At 41.8% G+C, this 19,400-nt stretch overlaps 1 protein-coding gene across 1 annotated transcript in view; it reads right to left on the reverse strand.

The window, feature by feature from the left end:
* Positions 1-19,400, reverse strand: part of AMPD1 (adenosine monophosphate deaminase 1) — a 96,273-nt gene that overhangs the window by 29,271 nt on the left and 47,602 nt on the right. The window contains exons 4-8 of the mRNA XM_066600092.1: positions 15,303-15,468; positions 13,644-13,863; positions 6,388-6,517; positions 3,851-4,045; positions 1,616-1,747 (exon numbers count right to left, since the gene is read on the reverse strand). Of these exons, the coding sequence (XP_066456189.1) occupies positions 1,616-1,747; positions 3,851-4,045; positions 6,388-6,517; positions 13,644-13,863; positions 15,303-15,468 (843 nt within the window). The remainder of the gene's footprint in view (positions 1-1,615; positions 1,748-3,850; positions 4,046-6,387; positions 6,518-13,643; positions 13,864-15,302; positions 15,469-19,400) is intronic.

The following is a 19,400-nucleotide window of genomic DNA, read 5'->3' on the forward strand; positions in this document are numbered from 1 at the left end:
CAGCTAAGCCCCAAAAATGTGTTTTTACTATTATATACCGGTATTCATAAAGGGATGGTCCACTTTTTACAATACATTTTTGTTAGAAGAGCCCGCCCCAAGATAAGCTGACCTTGACAATCTGCCAGGGGAAGAAGGAGTAAGTTTTTAATGCGCCTACAGTTCTATAGAAATAAGCGATGCCTGCTGAATTCAACAGCCATCCATGTAATGCGGGAGGGAAGGACAAACTAATTGGCATCAATTCATTAGTAGCACTATAGGATAAAAATCAATTGGTGGCACGTCCTAAGAAATCTAAAAATTACAAGTGAGAATCAATCTGAAATTTACCTTGTTTTAGGGTCAACTGCAGAAAAGAGGAGCATAAAATTGTGAGATTGCTACTTGAATGGTCAAGTCCAGGCTCGGAATGGCCCACTGGGGAACCGGTAGATCCACCAGTAGGCCCATGAGCTGAGAAGCAGATCTCATTCTATAGCACTGGGCGCTGCTTTGGCACATGCAGCAAGACTTCCAGCACATAGTGGCAGTTGTCAGGAGGCCCATCTCTACCCTCTATGGGCCCCGCCTCATGAATGGAAATATGTCCCGCCCCCTCCACAGCTCACCTGCTCCTGCATGAGCATAGTATGCTTCATGGGAGGCAGGTGGTAGCTGTGGCATTTTCTCAAGGGCCCAGGTCACCCAGTACTGCAGGAGGGCCCGTGATGAATATTTGATTCATCAAAATGCTTCTGCCCCAGACAGCAAGCTTACAGCTGCCAGAGGTACCCCATATGGTAGGTATGTATGCTTATGTGTTTTTATCTGTATGTTCATAGGTATGTGTAAAAGTATGTCTGTCTGCAACTAAAGCATGTGTGTGTGTAGTATGTATGTATGTATGTATGTATAGGCATGCACATGTCTATGGAAGACCCACTTCATATTTAGCTTTTAGCAGCTCCGCTTGCTTCCATCTCACGGTGCGTTCACACGTAGCATAATGGGTGTAGACTTTCTGCAGCGGAAAATCAGCACCAAAACCTGCAGCAAAAAAACATCAAAATTTGCACCACTGGTGTGGATTTTGTAGCGGATTTGCAGCAGACTTCACACCTAAAATTCAAAGGGTGAAATCTGCTGCAGATCCATGGCAAAAAACGCTGCAAAATGCACACCAAATGATGCAGATTTTGATGCAAATCCATAGCAACACACATGTTGTGGATTTTGACATGGATCCGTACCAAAATGCTCCATGTGTGAACATACCCTCAATGCTGAAAATGGGTATAACATATGAGACCACTTTAGGCTGTGTTACCACGTACAGGTACTGGCTTGTGGCAGAGGCTCCGCTTGCCAACCTGATCAGCAGAATCACACTCACATCAGCAGCCACGTCTCTTTTCCCCTGGTTTATGTTGCTGGACACATGTATTCAGTTCATCATACTATGTAACTATTGACATCCTAAATAATACCCCTTAGGCTTTGTTAATAAACAGGATCCAAGACACATATGTGAACAGAGGCTTAGTGCATAAAACGAGACATTGATGTCCTAGTTATAGGAAGTTATAAGATGAAAATGTATTTGGCACAGCTGCTCTCTCCAAGGGGCTCTTACCTTAATGATTGTTGCAAAATATTCACCATCAATGAAGTTTTCACTTTTCAGGTAGAGATCTCGCAATTCACTGGCACCAACCGGGTTGTATTTAGCATTAAACTTGTCAAAGCGTTGGAAAGTTTGCCTTCCCTAAAGGAAATGGAAAGTTATGTTTTCAACCGATATTACTTAACTACAATAGTACATGGAGCCGAAGAAACACCAAAAACTTGAAGAATAAGTCAATTTTCAATGACTTACATGCTTTTATGGTACACAGTGGAGCCTGTATGTGTAACATCGTCTTGCATCCAGTAACCACATAAATAAGTGGACTGCAGCAACTGGATCATGAAAGATGCATTTAGTTGCCATTTTTTGAACTTGTTCTGTTGGCCTTATTATGTATATACTCAGCCCACTAAAATGTCTCTCACAGAACAGGGTTTCCTAATCGTCCCGTATAGGAAACATTACCCTAAATCAAAAATGAAATCACAGAATGATCAGCTGGAATAACCAGAGTGTAACTTTTATTGGCTATGTTAACCCCTGAAGGATCAGACACTTTTTAGGGATTTTACCCATGTGGTGGTTTTACGGACCTATTTTATTTTTCTTCAGCTAGCAGAATTATTTTTGCTGTGTTTTTTTTTTCATGACATATAGGACTATTTTTTATATGTTTTTTTCACTGCCTTTTTTTCCTGCTTTTTAGTTTTATTAGGGATAAAAAGACCAATATTTAAAAATTTATACTTGTTTTCTTCTCCAGATCCTCAACTGTGACAAACAGCCAAGAATCCAACCTACTCCAGCTACATTGCAGGAGCAGGAGCTTTAATCCTGTGCTGTATTTTTACTATCAGCCAGGATTAAAGCCCAGGACCAAGCGCCGTAAGTTTACACTGCTTGGTCCTTAAGGGGTTAATATAAAAGTTATCACTACTTAAAGTTGCAAAATAGAATTTGCTGTATACGGTTGTGTTCAGCAGCAATTCAGCGTATAAACTCGGGCTGTGGGACTAGGTTCTCTCTATAGTGTACCAAAACCTGCCCTAAAAGAATGGAAAAGTACTTGCCCTGAAAAGCGGCCCATTAGCCTTTACCTATCAACTGTCCCTCAAATAAGGGATAAGGTGTCAATCCCTTTACGCTTCCTCCATATTTCTAGATTCATCAGGGGAATCATTAAAAGCTATGGTAGCAGTTAGATTGTGCAAAGAATATCAAGAGTGGTGGGACCCTATTGCATGTGGCCTCTGGTGTCACCACTCTTTTGTAGATAGGGTGAAATACCAAGAAAATATATTGTTTATCCCTAAAATCCTCTATAGCGAGACTATAATATACAATGACCGAAACAATCCGGCTAATACATTGTCATTGCTCTTCACTTCTATTGCAAAACGGCACTGGCCAGTGTCACATTTGTGCCGGAACCTTTGGTCAGAGGTTCCATAACAGATCCGGCTCAAATACTTGAAGAAAAAGCGTCCAAAAGCGGATGGACCTCATTATAGTCAACTGGGTCCATCAGAGCTGTTCAGTTCCGTCAAGACATGGAGCCGTTCAGCTGTGGGGATTGCGGTTTCCTGCTCCCCAAACTGAACAGGAAAACAGAAATCCAAGGGCAGATATGAAACCACCCTAAGTATCGCAAAATATGTAATGCTCATCAACTGCATCAGTGGGTAACATTCAGAATGTATAATCTCCATGAACTTGCACCAAAGTGTATAGCTCTTTCTCAATATAAAAAATGGAATGAAAACCAAAAAAATTAAGAAAAGGTAAAAATGAAATAAAAAAATCTCTCCAACATAACTTTCTGATGGTTTCCTGCTGTTATACGGTCCGCAGGAGAGCAGAAAATCCACAGCAGCAAAAAAATATACCAAACGGTGCGATTTTTGTTTCAAATTTCAGTGCATAAATGCTGCAGATTTCAAAGGGTGAAATCTGAAGTGAAAATCTGCAGAATAAATTGACATGCTGCAGATTTAAAATCCCCAGGTCAATTCCAGCACAGATGTTTTTGCAGCGTGCGATTGATATTTATTCATCCATTTCACTGCTTCTGTAAATACTGCAGATTTTCCTATGCAGTTCCAAAGTATGTTGGTGAAGGTTCAGCAGTAGTAAAACTTTACCATTGGCTAAGAAACTCGATAAGACCTCAGAACTTCTATGTAACTTTATACTGATTTGCACTGACATGCAAAAGCTCCAAATGAGAAGTGAGACACTTACTGCGTGGACATCCAGGGAATCTACGGTCAGGTCATAAGGGTGGAGGTTTAGACCTTCGAACACTTGCTTTAAGGTCAGCTGTTTGCCCTTGGCGTTGTATACCACACGATCTGCGTTCACTCGGTAAGATTTCTTGATGAAGCGGAGAAGGTGCTTTTGGTTCATGCAGGCTGCAGCATGTATATGAGTGTCAATCTTTAAAACACACATTAATATATTTAGAGTCAGCCGGAGTGAAAACGTCTTGTTTATGTCTAATGAGTTTGTATTTCTCTTTTTTTAGCTTAAAAATCAGTCCCCAAAATCCTGGTGACTTCAGTTAAATCTAGCGGTTGAGTTAAGAAAATCCAGAGAATTTGCAACAATAGTTATGGTCTGCTCTTCTCTGTCTGACTGACTTCATCTAAGTAAGGAGCTCTTCAGACGGACATATTTGTGCGCGTAAAATATATGCGTACAATACGCAAAGGATAGAACCCATTGAAGTCAATAGGTCCTTTCACATGAACGATTTATCTTTTGCGTGCATTTCAGTCGCGCACCAATAAACAGAACCTGTTCTATCTTTCTGCATATTTGCGTAGCAATTAGAGATGAGCGAACGTACTCAGATAAGCACTACTCGTCCGAGTAATGTGCTTTATCTGAGTACCGCTGTACTCGTCTTGAAAGATTCGGGGCGCTCCGCTGCTGACAGGTGAGTCGCAGCGGGGAGCGGGGCAGAGCGGGCGGGCGAGGAGAGAAAGATCTCCCCTCCGTTCCTCCCCGCTCTCCCCTGCAGCTCCCCGCTCCGCAGCGCGTCCCGAATCTTTCAGGACGAGCAGAGAGGTACTCGGATAAAGCACATTACTTGGACGAGTAGTGCTTATCCGAGTACGTTCGCTCATCTCTAGTAGCAATATTCCACATAGGAGTCTATGGGAGGTGTGGAAATCCGCAATGCACTGCACAATTTTGTGAAGAAGAGAACACATCTGGACCTCATTAGGCTAAATAGCCTTTTAAATCAGGGCGGGGAAAGGGGTGGGGGGGGAGGTCGCATGTGCATATGAACAGGTCTTTTGTGCGCACAAAAGTACAGCTTTATGCGCAGATCAACCTCGGTCACTGCGCAAATATGTTGCACTGAGGCGCCCTACAGAATGACAACGCTGTGAGCCCAACCCTAAAGGGAACCTGTCACGGAAATAGTGTTAAACCCATCGCTATAGTGTTGTGCAGCATGGAACAAGGAGGCCACACGTGGTTGTACACAAAAGAAGCCTTTTAGCTTTACCAGAAATTCTTACTTTGAAGGTCGCAAGCCCTGTATGCACATCCGCTGTCTCTAGTCAAAGAGGCGTCACCATTATCCCTCTAAGTCAGGGCATTACAACAGAAACCCAGCTATTCCTCCTACTCGCCGCCTCCCCTGTGTATTGACGTCAGTGCTGGTAACTCTGAGATCTCACTGATGTACCACGTGCCTCTCTGGTCGCGTGTTCCTGTGCATGTGCAATTCGACGGTGAAATCAGGATGTATACACCTATACTCACTGCGCATGTAAAGGGAAGTTACAGCTGGAGGGACACACAGCCCGTTCATGAGACCTCAGCACTGCTAGAGCAGATGTCTATATACAGGCTGGTTCACTGACTCAAAGGGATGATGGCACCGCCTATTTGACTCGAGACATCTTATTTGCATACTGAACATGCAATGTTCAAAGTAGTGGTGAAGCTAAAAGGCTGCTTCTGTGTAAAACCATGTGTGCCCCGATTTGTCATGCTGCATAGCACAATGTAGTTTTAAAATATTAACATTTTTCTGCTGCCATGTCCCCTTTAAAGTTAGACCAAACGCCTTGTTATGGAAGCCTACATATATTGCTGAGTTTTCATTTAATGATGTACAGAATTTTATGCATGTTGAGTCTGAAAATAGAGAGAAAAGACTGGTGGATAGGCTCAACTCTCCAAAAAAGATGGTGGGACAATAGGATATATTATCCAACTTCTCCTGCTGTCTCCAGCTCCATCACTAGTACCACCAGCACTTTTGGGTCCCAAAATTGATGTCCCACCTAGCTTGACTGAAGAAGGGATTTCTCTCTGAAATGCATATCCTACTCTGTTTTTTTAATGTACTTAATAAAAGAGAAGTTGGATAATATATCTTATCGTCCCACCATCTTTTTTGGAGAGTTGTGCCTATCCACCAGTCTTTTCTTTCTATAGCTCTTCACACATCTGCCATGCCCACCTTGGTGGGTTTTCCTGGTTGGCAACACCTCCACAGTTCATTCATTCTTCACAGCCCTTCCTAAGGTTTTTTTGATCTCTAGACATTCATCTGGGACCAAAGCCTTTGATGCCATCAGGTTTTCTCCACCCCACTCCCTTTCTACTGAGAATAAGACGTGTCACTCCGAATAGGATGCTGTATGTCGCATTGTGTTCTCCTCCAGACACACTGAATCAGTGCTAGTAGGGAAGATATAGTGCAATAGAGATACAATGTTCTTGAAAGCCTTGTCAATATACAGGCTATATGTTACCTTTCTGCAGTTGTAAAAATCTCGATGTGGGTTGTTTTTCAACTCTTTAAGTTCTTCCAGCTCGTTCAGCATTTCATGGACTTTATACTTAGAAGATAAAAACTTCAGGCGACGATGAGCATACGTCTTACTGCAGAAAGAAATACCAAGATTGTAAGCTCCTCAAGACGAGGCCCTATAATATTTGTTCTCCTTGTTTGGGAGTGTGAACAGTAGAGCCCGAAATAACCAGAATGGTAAAGTACCCAGATAAGGGGGATCTTACACGAGCGGATTAGAATTGTTGATTCCGTGATCTGATCATCATCTGTGCGTATGACATGCACTAATACGCAGGCATTGAAATGCATGGACTTTTACCGGTTCGCTCACACTTGTGGCTAGGAATTGCAGATTCTGCAAGCGGAAGAAAAATCGTAGCATGCTCTATTTTACCGTGGATTCCGCATGTATGGGCTCCATTGATCTCCATGAATGCATTCGATATGCAATGTTAATTCTATGCACTGCACATGGGCGTGGATTTGTACGCACGTTGCTAGGAGACCAGATAACAAATGGAATGAAGAAAGCAGGAATTTGTGGCAGACAATGCAGGACAGTCTGGGGAGCAGCACATCATCCAGCCTGCTGTCTGCAACCTCTGCGTGTTCTTATGGGCTTTTTCTCTAGAAGAAGACGGGTTTTTTTTAATGGTTTATACTACTTCCAAAGTAAGTAGTATAGGCCAGCCAAGCCTGGAGAGAAGTATTCTGTTCTGACAGCTCTCAGAACATCTCTAACGACGACAGCTCAAGAGAATCGAAGGGAGTTTCCAGGGGGTTGGGCAACTTTCTGATGTCCTTCCCTGCTTGTGATCTTTCTTCCACGCAGATGATACACTGTCCATATGCGTACATCTGCGTGGAAAACCGCACACATATGTGACCATAAGTAATTTGCTTCTACGATTATTCGCAGGTCTTCAGTTGTGGATATCTGTACACGGAATCTGACCAGCTCATGTGAGCCCAGCCTAACTCTGAGTTGTTGATTGGAAATGCAAACATTTAAGAGCAGAATCAGCTCAGGCAAAAATAGAAAACAGAAGGGCAAACAAGCTCACAGAATGAAACTTTCAAGTGATATATAAAATATTTTTCATAATTTGAGCTAGGCTTTTTAGTTACGCGAAAACAAGGGTGTGCAGAGCAATCATGGGGTCCCATTGCAGATCTCAGAATGGGTCTTGCTCCAAAATGGGGAAGAAAGACATAGAGAAAAGTGATATAACAACTAAAAGTATTCTGTAATGACCAGTTTCCAACCGATTCATAAGTTTGCAAGAGTGGCCAACTGCAGAGTTGTAATAAAAGATGTTCCAGAATCGTTGTTTCCTGGGGAATACAAGTATTTAATTAAACAGTCATGTTAGTAGAGCTGACGTGTCCTCTTTAATCCCTTCCAACCCCACGACATAAATGAACGTCATGGAAAGGAAGGAGCATGTATAGAGTTAACAGAAGGGGGAGCTCCCTCTGTTAGGTCATCAGTTTCCACCAAAGAAATCGCAGAGGGGTGATGGGTTGCCATGGTTTCAATGTAAAGGAATACAATAATACACTGTAGAAGTGCTGCAGTGTACTGTCTGAGCAGATTCGACTCTCCTATAGGGACATTAAAAAAGTGAAAACAAATAATTAAAGATAGTTTTAAGAAAAAAATGTATGTAAAAAAAATAAAAAATCCTTTTTTGTGTGCTTTTTCATTTTTTGTTTAAAAAAGTTAGCAAAAAAAGCCACATTTGGTATTGTTGCATCCGTAATGACCCGTACAAGAAATTGAACACCTTTTTATTTTGCACAAAAAGCGCTTTTTCACTTTGCCCCCCAAAAAACTTTATGTACCCCAAAATGGAACCAATAGAAACTACAGCTCCTCATGCAAAGAACAAGCTCTAACACAGTTCTGGTAATGACAAGTAACATAGATATAGGTTTTGAAATGCAGCAATGCAAAAAAAATGTTTAAAAAAAGGTTTTTATTTTAAGAGGAAGTAGAAAAAATAAAAAATATGCATATAGTTTTGGTCTCGTCATAATTGTACCAACCCACAGAAAAAAGTTATCATTTCATTTAAAATGCATTATGAATACCATAAAGCAATACTTCACTATCACTGGAAAAGGTTCTGCGCAGTCGCTGAGTGTACAAGGCAAAACCTGTAAACACAATCCCATCCTCTGGTTACGTATGTATAAGGCTTAACCCACCCCCTAAAGGAAGTGTTATTTTCATGTAAGACTTTGGGTTTATGACAGTGTGTAAGAAAGTGACTTGCAAGTACTTTGTGAAAAATCTACCAGTGTGGACAGAATCCACAACCACAGGTACTGCTATGGAGCATCATACATAACTCTTTGCTCCAAAGACTAGTGAAAAATAAGATCAGCGGAATGACCATCACTGTCCTTTTAAGAGAAAGAAACACACTGTGTGACCTACAGCAAAAATTAGAAGAGGTGACTGTCAGACAAAGAACACAGGTGGTACCCTGTAAAAAGAGAAAAAAATCATCAGAACAGTCAGTAGCTTCAATCTATACTGCTTTCTGTGACTGAAAAAGTGGTAGAAAGGCCCTGACCCCTGAGACAGGCTGATGACGGGCTGCAAACACAGAAGAGTGGACTAAGGGGTACACAAGAGACCTCCAATCATACACATTGAACTATCATTCCATACACGCAGTCTCATACACATGGTGACTGTACTTGTATTTACATAAAATTAGCATTGAATTGACTACGTTATACTAAATATTAATTAAGCATGAGTATGCGATGACATTAACCCCTTCCCGCCCCATGACGTAAGGGTACATCTTGCAGGTTGGTACTTCCCGCAAAATGACGTACCCTTATGTCATAGGAATAGCGCGAGATCATGACTGATCTTGCACTATCATGACTGATCTTGCGCTATCCCGCAGCGGGAGCCGGCTGTCAGTGATAGCCGGCCTCCCGCTGCAGCAGCTGGGGTGCATCGGAGATGCGCCCCGCTGTTAACCCCTTCCCTGCCACTATCTAAGTAGATCGCGGCATGGGAAGGGTTCACAGAGGAAGCGCGCTTCCTCTGTGAAGTTGTCGGGCTCTTGCAATATAATCACAGAGAGCCTAGCCCGTCGACATGGCAACAGGACGCCAGATACTGGCGACCTGTGTTGCGAGAGCCTATGATCACTGTATAAGCCATAAGGCATGGCAGGGCAGTAGCCCTGCCATGCCTCATCACAGCAATCATCAGTACAGTGTTGTAAGTCCCTCAGAGGGACACAAGTTGTGTAAAAAAAAGAGTAAAAAAAAGAAAAATGTAAAAAAAAAAAAGTAAAAAAACCTTTGTGCTTTTTCTAATATTTGCATAAAAAAAAGGTAAAAAAATTAAAATGGCACATATTTGGTATTGACGCGTTCGTAACAACAGGTACAAAAAGTTGAACATGCTTTTTATTTTGTACGGCAAAAAGCGTTAAAAAAACGCTAAAAAACGGAGGCAAAATGCTAATTTTTAGCATTTTGCCTCCCAAAAAAATGCAATAAAAGTCATCAAAAAAACCATATAGTCCCCAAAATGCTACCAATAAAAAACTACAGCTCGTCTCACAAAAAATAAGCCCTCATAGAGCTCCGTACATAGAATAAAAAAGTTACAGGACTTTGAATGCAGCGATATAGGGGGAAAAAAAAGATTTCCAAAAAAGGGGTTTTATTGCAAAAAAGTGGAAAAACCTTAAAAAAAAAAAAAAAGAATTTTGGTATCGTTGTAATCGTAACGACCCGCAGAAAAAATGTATTGTGTCATTTATGCTGCATGATTAACGCTGTCAAAAAAAAAAATCTATGGCAGAATTGATGCATTTTCTCTCCCTGTTATCATAAAAAAAAATAATAAAAGTTTACAATATAGTCTATGTACCCAAAAATGGCACCATCGGAAACTACAGTTTATCATGCAAAAAACAAGCCCTTATACGGCTGCGTCGACGGAAAAATAAAAAAGTTATGGCTTTTGAAAAATGGAGATGAAAATCCGCCAAAAATCGTTGCGTCCTTAAGCCCAAAATAGGCCATGTCATTAAGTGGTTAAGCGTGAAAAATTTACTTTAAGCATAAAGAATGACTATAAGAGGGAGAACATAAGCACATAGACTTTTCAACTGAATACGCCTTTACTCCACAAGCACATATACTTGAACATTAATAAATGTTGTGAAACTTTTATAAAACTTTTCAGCATGACAGAAAAAAATACTTCTAGCATGAAGAAAAACTTTGCCATCTCTGGTGCGTTAGAGTCTTTTGCAGAGAAATATGAAAAAGAAAGAAAAGCATGAAAAATATGAAAAACATGCAAACAGAGCAGTGTCTTACGTAAAAAGTCTTATTAGAAGACAAATCTGGTCTTGGACTTCCTGAATGTTTGGGAAACATAAATGTCCCCAGTCTCAGACTCTGTGGACCAGCCCGAAGGAGACGGCAAACCTTCCCACGAAGAGATCCCCATGGACGCCACAGAGAACGGATTGTTGGGATCACAGCGCCGTCTCTGCACCTTCTTGGATGGTGTAGCTGGCATGTCCAGCAAGTCTAGCATCTGTACTTCTGGAGGCCTAGTCAGCGGCGGTCTTAACTCTTTCCAGAGGAGTAGATGCTCTCTAGCACTGAAGTGCACTTTAACCCCCGGGGTCTGCAAAATCCCATATTAGTGAATACAACAACGGGGGTATCAGTGCGTGAGCCAGCCGGTTATCCTTGTGGACCACTATCCACGGAAGCAGTGGCTCTTCCCTCCCTTGTGGCCACAGTAGCAGCACTCGCCTGGGATTTTGTAGATGTGTGGACAGGATGGACAGTAGTAGCGTGGCCTCCCCCACAGGCTTGGGTGTCTTCCGTGGTCTACACGCTATAGTGTCCCCGGAAGGATGAATCTCTTTTTGAGCATCAGTGCCGGTGTGATTTCTTTCATCACCCTAGTAGTAGCGGGATTTAGTGGTGGCTAGCCCGCTGACACCCCATGGATGACACAGCTGCTTGCATCCGTAGCTGCAGACATGTCTATTGCTCTCTGGCCAATAATGCTTTGGGCCCAGTTAGCTCCTCCCACTTTGGGTACCAGCAAGTCCATAAAGCAGGGATAGTCTCCCCCCCCCCCTACTTTGCAGCAAGCCAGGGTGTTATCAATTTGGCACCAAGTCACTTTGGCGGGAGTTACTAGGCGGGAGTGAGTCACAGAGGACAGCAATAAGATATAATAGATGCCATCTTGAGTAGCCCCACTGGAACTTTTATGGCAGTCCATTAACTTAGTTAGGCCCATTAGGTCAGATCCTGTTCATGTGATGCCAAAAGTTTCAACACACTGGTATACAAGTGCGCGCTACAATTCCACTTACTGTGGGTATGGCTGGAGGCCTAGTCCTTGTCATGGTGTTGTTGAGTGGTAACATGAGGGGAGGAATTATTGTAGGGACATATATATCACTTTGTGAGGCCACGGTTCCCACACCGTTGTTCTGTACGGCGGAGCACTAAACACAGAGGCTTGTGTGTCGTACCTCAAGACCTCAGGAATGGTTGAGACCCGGTAAAATTTACTTAAATGAAACTTTGCAACACAGGTTATTACAGGTACAATTTACTTGCATAAAATTACAAGCAGAAGCTCAGAGGTTGGGAGGAAAATACAGGAACAATACGGTCCTATAGTCCACATTATTTATATGTCACCGGTCCTGGAAATTTGGTATACTTGGAGGAGGTAAAAGGTAGGGGTCTAACCACATACATTCTGGCAGACAATTACTAAAGAAAGGCTTAGCCTAGATGCACCCCGCACAACATCCACGTGGGTGTCACAATTACGTACCTCTGTATGGTGATCCTAATGGCGGATGACCACACAGAAAGATAATGCCTGTAGTGTGAACGGGTACCTGTTTTAGTGGACTGGGATTGGTTGCGCTTTCTCTCTGGAAGGGACTCACTCCTATATCATCCATACTCCAGACGCTATGGGATTTCATTCTTCTTCCTCCATCTTCACCAACATGGAAGCTGATGGTGCTTCCATGCAGCTCTGTGTTAGCACTCAAGGTGAAGACAGAACGCCTTCCTGCTCTCAGACACTCAATTTTATAACCTCACTTGTACCACATAACACAGTAGGAAAGATACATTCAGCAGACAGAGCTGACAGGCACGGATTTTAACAAAGTTAACCCTTCAGACACTGCAGCTGTGCAACATACAGAAAATGACATTACAGCTTTGCACAGTGCACCCACATTCGACGATACATGTATGACATTTATGGAGGTGACCAGGATGTTGTTCTGGGACACTACACTGTGTCCCCCAATGGATGAGTCGAGAAAGATTTTGCAGTTAGTACAAAAGTCTAACTTTACTCGTCTGTCCCATTGGGTACACAACTTCCAGACCATGGAACGTCAAAAAGCAGTTCCTGTCTGGAGTGGATATTCAAGGACATATGCGTTCAGCTGATGGCATTCTGCACCCCAGAGTGGCGTCTGCAGATGCTAATGTATCAACAGTATAAAATCTGGAAAACATGTTCAAGGAGGACGAAGTGGCAGCCTTACACATTTGGGTGGCAGAAGCCCCATTCTGAACAGCCCATGATGCCCCCACTGCCCAAGTTGAATGTGCCATGACCTGGAAAAGGAGTGGTTTTCCTCATGCATTGTAAGCTTTTTGGAGGGGAAAGGTCTGCATTTTGAAACTTCAGGGAAGACAAAAAGGGAATTGGGACTCCTGAAAGAGACTGTCTGCGAAAAATAGATCTTAAAAGCCCCCACCAGTTCCAGCCTCGGATGATTGGTGGCAGGGCAAAAGGAGGGAGGATGATTTCCTCAGTAAGGTGGAGGTCTGATACCAACTTAGGAAGAAAACACGGATACATCTAACTCCCACAGACACTAAGCTAAAACTGGTTAGCTCAGTGCTGTCAGGAGGAATATAGCGAGTAGGCAGGGCTGATGCTTTCTGCTTAGTGCCGCCTCCTAGTGACCAGGGGCTATATCCCGTGGCCTGGAAGCTGTGTCCCCCAATGGGATGGACGAATAAATATAGATTATTGGTGTGAAGGTAAACTGGGTTGTTCTTTAATTGCAAATTCATATAACTCCATTCCCTTTGATTTTCATATGTGGCAATTGTTTACAGCAGTGTTATGATGAGACTTAGGCTGGTTGTACTTACACAGGTCCTTGGGAAATAAGTGTTATTAAGAAGTTCATATCATCTATAAAGACATGGAAGTCTGGGTAGTTAAGATCCCTTGCTTTGTCTTTTGCTAGAGCATCATCGTCTGAGTAGACATAAATCACACCATCTTTGATCTGTAGTTTATATCCCAGATCAGCAGGCAGATTATCCATCCTGAAAGGGTCCTCGTCTTTTTTAACTGGAGAAGTAAAGACTGTGTAGAAGAAAAACAATGTCATATTAGAGTCATACTAGCAGGCTCGGACTGGCCCACAGGGGTCCTAAGCTAGGATGGGCCCCTTACCCTGCATGAGTGGTGCATGGCACAGTACATTTGCTGCATTACATACAGTATCTCAGCCTGCCTGTATATCCGTATAGTGACCTAGTTTATCCATTTATACACACATGCTGGTGACATCCAAGTGCCTTGGGTGATCAGCCAATATCCTCAAGCTATCTTAAGGGTGACATCAAATGAATACCACACCAATATTCCATTTTACCAGAAATCAGAGTTTTCAAATTGATTGATAGTGGCCATACAGGTGTATGGGTAAAATGGACGTTGACTGCAAAACCATGCAGCCGTTAAAAATCTATTGGAAAACTGTGTCATAAAATTGCATGTTAGTGCTGTTTTCAGCCATAGTGTGTGCATTATGTGAGCCACCTCTGGGATCCTTCTCTATGGAGTGAATAGGAGTCCACTAATCACTATAACAAGTTTCCACTCGTTGCATTCTCCATATACCTCAGTAGAGGCAGAGCCGCATGCAAACACAGCCAGCCACCTTTCCATTGATATATATGGAGAATGCAGCTATCAAAATTTTATTTGCAAACTGCAAAATCCATACTATTTGTATGCAGCTGTACACAGGGCCCCCAGAATGACTTTTTTAACTTTTTATTTTTAACATCTGTCCCCCATGACATCACATTAGACCACTGGGGAACATTCACACTGTATTTTTTTTTATTCCACCCTTTTGCAGCATTCATAAGAGCCCTGGTTACAGGGGAAAACATTTAGCTAGTGTGATCCTAGTCAGTGTTAGAGCTAGTCAGCGGTTTGCTAAGACATCTGACATGCCGGGGTCGCCGAATCCCATGCAAGAAATGACAGTGCCGCTTCCAGCATTATTTACATAGTGCTCTTTGAGCGATATGTAGTCTGTAAAAGAGAAGGCAGAAGCTGTTAAAGACCACTTCTGTCTTCTCCTGTGGGGTCTTGTCTGTGACTGACAGCTGAGAACTCAACCTGCTCCTCCTAGATTGCAGGAGCAGATGCCTCAATCCTGCACTGTATATTTATTATCAACCAGGATTAAAGCCCAGGATCAAGCACTATATATTTACTATTTGCTGGGATTAAAGCCCAGGACCAAGCGCCGTATATATTTACTATCAGCGGAATTAAAGCCTAGGACTGAGCGCTGTATATTTACGGAACTTGGTCATTAATGGGTTAAGCTAAATTGAAAACTGCAGTCCTTGAGGATGGAACCAGCAATGGATCCCACAATTCAATGCAACAGACGCATAACCAATAAATTCATGTATTTATCAGTGATACGTCATTTATTGTCGAATTGCAATTCTACAATCCGAAGAAATATATTAACATCCCATAAACTGTTCTTATCATACCTGGGTAGACCTCATCTTGTTCTTTCCAGATACTGCCATCAATGTCACGGAGATATTGGGTTACAGTTCTTGGGAATCGCTGAATGGATGTTTTCATGTACTTTTCTCGTATGGTCAGTGCCCGAAACACTCCCTTTCCAGCGAGCTCAAAGTCATCTACAGTCACCTGAGACGCAGGGAACAGATGGTGCATGCATTAACAGCGCTATTTCAGCATTTTTGACTCAAGTGTTTTGAATTCTGATCAATTTTCCAGCTTTTAAAAATGTATAAACTACTTTCTAATATTAACACGATCATCTGAATTTTAAATCCCAGTCCAGAAAAATATTGTCAGACTGGACAATTCTATAAAAGGTATAGAAGGATGAGCTTTATATCTACCCAGCTGTCAGTCATCACAAACAAATCACAAATATTAAACTTTCTATTAAGTACTTTAGATTTTCCAAACTAACTGCATTTGTATGTAGAAATATAACTATTACTTTGCCATTCATTGACTCTGTGCTTGCTATCTTTTAGCACTAGGGCGCACTGTTGCACACTATTGAAGATTGGCACTATACTGGATGTATCGACTTCAGACTTTGTAGCTGGATGGTCTGAATGAAATATCTGAGACTATAGTTTAAACAGAAATTGTATTTAATTAAAAACTGCGTCAATTCAGTTCCTCTCCCCCTGTCTTCTCATTCCTTTCTATATTTTACTGATTAATATGGTTCATACATGTTTCACGCTGCTATTCATCACTTGATGTTGGGTTCTCTCCCCATTGACAGTCTTGATGTAACTATTGGGATGCTTTTGGAGTGTGGGAGGAGGCCCACACAGATACGGGGAGAGCATGCAGGCTTTATGTGGTGTTGGCCACTGAGTCACCATGCTGCTCAATCTTATTACCAAGATTAGTACAACCCCAATTCCAAAAAAGTAAATAAATGTAAAGGATGCAATGATTTGGAAATCTCATCTACCCATATTTTATTCACAGTAGAACATATCAGAAAGGGGAAGGGAGACATTTTTCCATTTAATTTTTAAAAACTAACTGATTTAGAAGCTGATGGCAGCAACACATCTCACAAAAGTTGTGGCAGGGCCATGTCTACCATTGTGGAGCATCTCCTCTTCTCTTTACAACAGTCTGGAGTTTTGGGAAAGGAATGTTGTCCCATTCTCTAGGATGTAGGATTCTAGCTGCACAACAATCCTGGGTCGTCTTTTCTGGATATTTCATTTCACAATGTGCCAAATGTTTTCTCTTGGTGAAAGGTCCAGACTGCAGGCGGCCAGTTCAGCACCCGGACTCTACTTCTGGGAAGCCATGCTGTTGTGATGGATGTAGTATGTGGTTTAGCATTGTCTTGTTGAAATATCCAAGGCCTTCGCGGAAAGAGACATTCTAAAACCTCTATATACTGCTCAGCATAGATAGTGCTATAGGCACTAATGCACCCCCATACCATCAGAGAGGCAGGATTTTGAACTGTGCACTGATAACAAGCTGGATGAGTCCTCCTCTTGAGTCTGTAGGACATGATGTCTGGATTTTCCAAAAAGAATTTAAAATTATGATTCCTGGATTGTGTTGATATCTGGCTTCTTCTTTGCATGACACAGCTTTACCTTCCATTTCTGGATGGTATGGCGAACTGTGTCCACAGACAATGATTTCTGGAAGTATTCCTGAGCCCATGCACTGATTTGCATTACAGAATCATGCCTGTTTTTAATGCAGTGCCGCCTGAGGGCCCATAGATATCAAGCATCCAATACTGACCGTTGGCCTTGTCCTTTGTGCACATGAATTTCTCCAGATTCTCTGAATCTTTTGATGATATTATGTACTTTAGATGGTGGGATATTCAAAGGCTTCACAATTTTATGTTGAGGAACATTTTCTCTGAACTTTTCAGATTTTTTAGATGCAGTTTCTCACAGATTGGTGAACCTCTGACATCTTTGCTTCTGAGAGACTCTGCCTCTCTAACATGTTATTTTTATACACAGTCATGTGAAAATTGACTCTCCAGATGTTTTTCATTAGTGCCATTTACTTTTCCAGCATTTTGTTACCCAGTCCTAACTTTTGTTAGATGAGTTGCTGCCATTAATTTCCAAATGAGCTAATTTAAAAAAAAATGAAATAGAAAAATGTCTCCTTTTCAACTTCTGATATGTTCTATTGTGACTAAAATATGGTTATATGAGATTTCCAAAGCATTGCATTTTTTTTCTTAACATTTATTTACATTTCACAAGGTGTCCCAACTTTTTTGGAACTGGGGTTGTAATAACCTGGCTAAATACAATAAATATACTTAAATCAATGAATAAGATGACATCCCAGGCTATACAACTTTTTGGCACTAAAATTGGTTTTAGACATATAATATAATCAAGTAATGGTGTCTGTGAAGTACAAAGTAGTGGGGGAATACTGTTACTATTGTATGCCTGGATGCAAAATGACAGAGTTTTTATGATCCATTGTAGGATATGAATTTAATAAAGAAAAGGGCTGCTGATTTATGTTGTGGGATATCAATTTTATTTTATTATTTTTATAGAGGTATATACACTACCGTTCAAAAGTTTGGGGTCACATTGAAATGTCCTTATTTTTGAAGGAAAAGCACTGTACTTTTCAATGAAGATAACTTTAAACTAGTCCTAACTTTAAACAAATGCACTCTATACATTGCTAATGTGGTAAATGACTATTCTAGCTGCAAATGCCTGGCTTTTTGTGCAATATCTACAAAGGTGTATAGAGGCCCATTTCCAGCAACTATCACTCAAGTGTTCTAATGGTACAATGTGTTTGCTCATTGGCTCAGAAGGCTAATTGATGATTAGAAAACCCTTGTGCAATCATGTTCACACATCTGAAAACAGTCTAGCTCGTTACAGAAGCTACAAAACTGACCTTCCTGTGAGCAGATTGAGTTTCTGGAGCATCACATTTGTGGGGTCAATTAAACGCTCAAAACGGCCAGAAAAAGAGAACTTTCATCTGAAACTCGACAGTCTATTCTTGTTCTTAGAAATGAAGGCTATTCCATGCGAGAAATTGCTAAGAAATTGAAGATTTCCTACAACGGTGTGTACTACTCCCTTCAGAGGACAGCACAAACAGGCTCTAACCAGAGTAGAAAAAGAAGTGGGAGGCCGCGTTGCACAACTAAGCAAGACGATAAGCACATTAGAGTCTCTAGTTTGAGAAACAGACGCCTCACAGGTACCCAACTGGCATCTTCATTAAATAGTACCCGCAAAACACCAGTGTCAACATCTACAGTGAAGAGGCGGCTGCGGGATTTTGGGCTTCAGGGCAGAGTGGCAAAGAAAAAGCCATATCTGAGACTGGCCAATAAAAGAAAAAGATTAAGATGGGCAAAAGAACACAGACATTGGACGGAGGAAGACTGGAAAAAAGTGTTGTGGACGGATGAATCCAAGTTTGAGGTGTTTGGATCACAAAGAAGAACGTTTGTGAGACGCAGAACAAATGAAAAGATGCTGGAAGAATGCCTGACGCCATCTGTTAAGCATGGTGGAGGTAATGTGATGGGGTTGCTTTGGTGCTGGTAAGGTGGGAGATTTGTACAGGGTAAAAGGGATTCTGAATAAGGAAGGCTATCACTCCATTTTGCAACGCCATGCCATACCCAGTGGACAGCGCTTGATTGGAACCAATTTCATCCTACAACAGGACAATGACCCTAAACACACCTCCAAATTGTGCAAGAACTATTTACAGCAGAAGCAGGCAGCTGGTATTCTATCGGTAATGGAGTGGCCAGCGCAGTCACCAGATCTGAACCCCATTGAGCTGTTGTGGGAGCAGCTTGACCGTATGGTACGCCAGAAGTGCCCATCCAACCAATCCAACTTGTGGGAGATGCTTCTAGAAGTGTGGGGTGCAATTTCACAAGCTTACCTCAACAAATTAACAGCTAGAATGTCAAAGGTGTGCAATGCTGTAATTGCTGCAAAAGGAGGATTCTTTGACGAAAGCAAAGTTTGATGTAAAAACAATGTTATTTCAAATACAAATCATTATTTCTAACCTTGTCAATGTCTTGACTC

The sequence above is a fragment of the Eleutherodactylus coqui genome, chromosome 4 (genome assembly GCF_035609145.1).
Source record: "Eleutherodactylus coqui strain aEleCoq1 chromosome 4, aEleCoq1.hap1, whole genome shotgun sequence".
Classification (NCBI taxonomy): domain Eukaryota; kingdom Metazoa; phylum Chordata; class Amphibia; order Anura; family Eleutherodactylidae; genus Eleutherodactylus; species Eleutherodactylus coqui.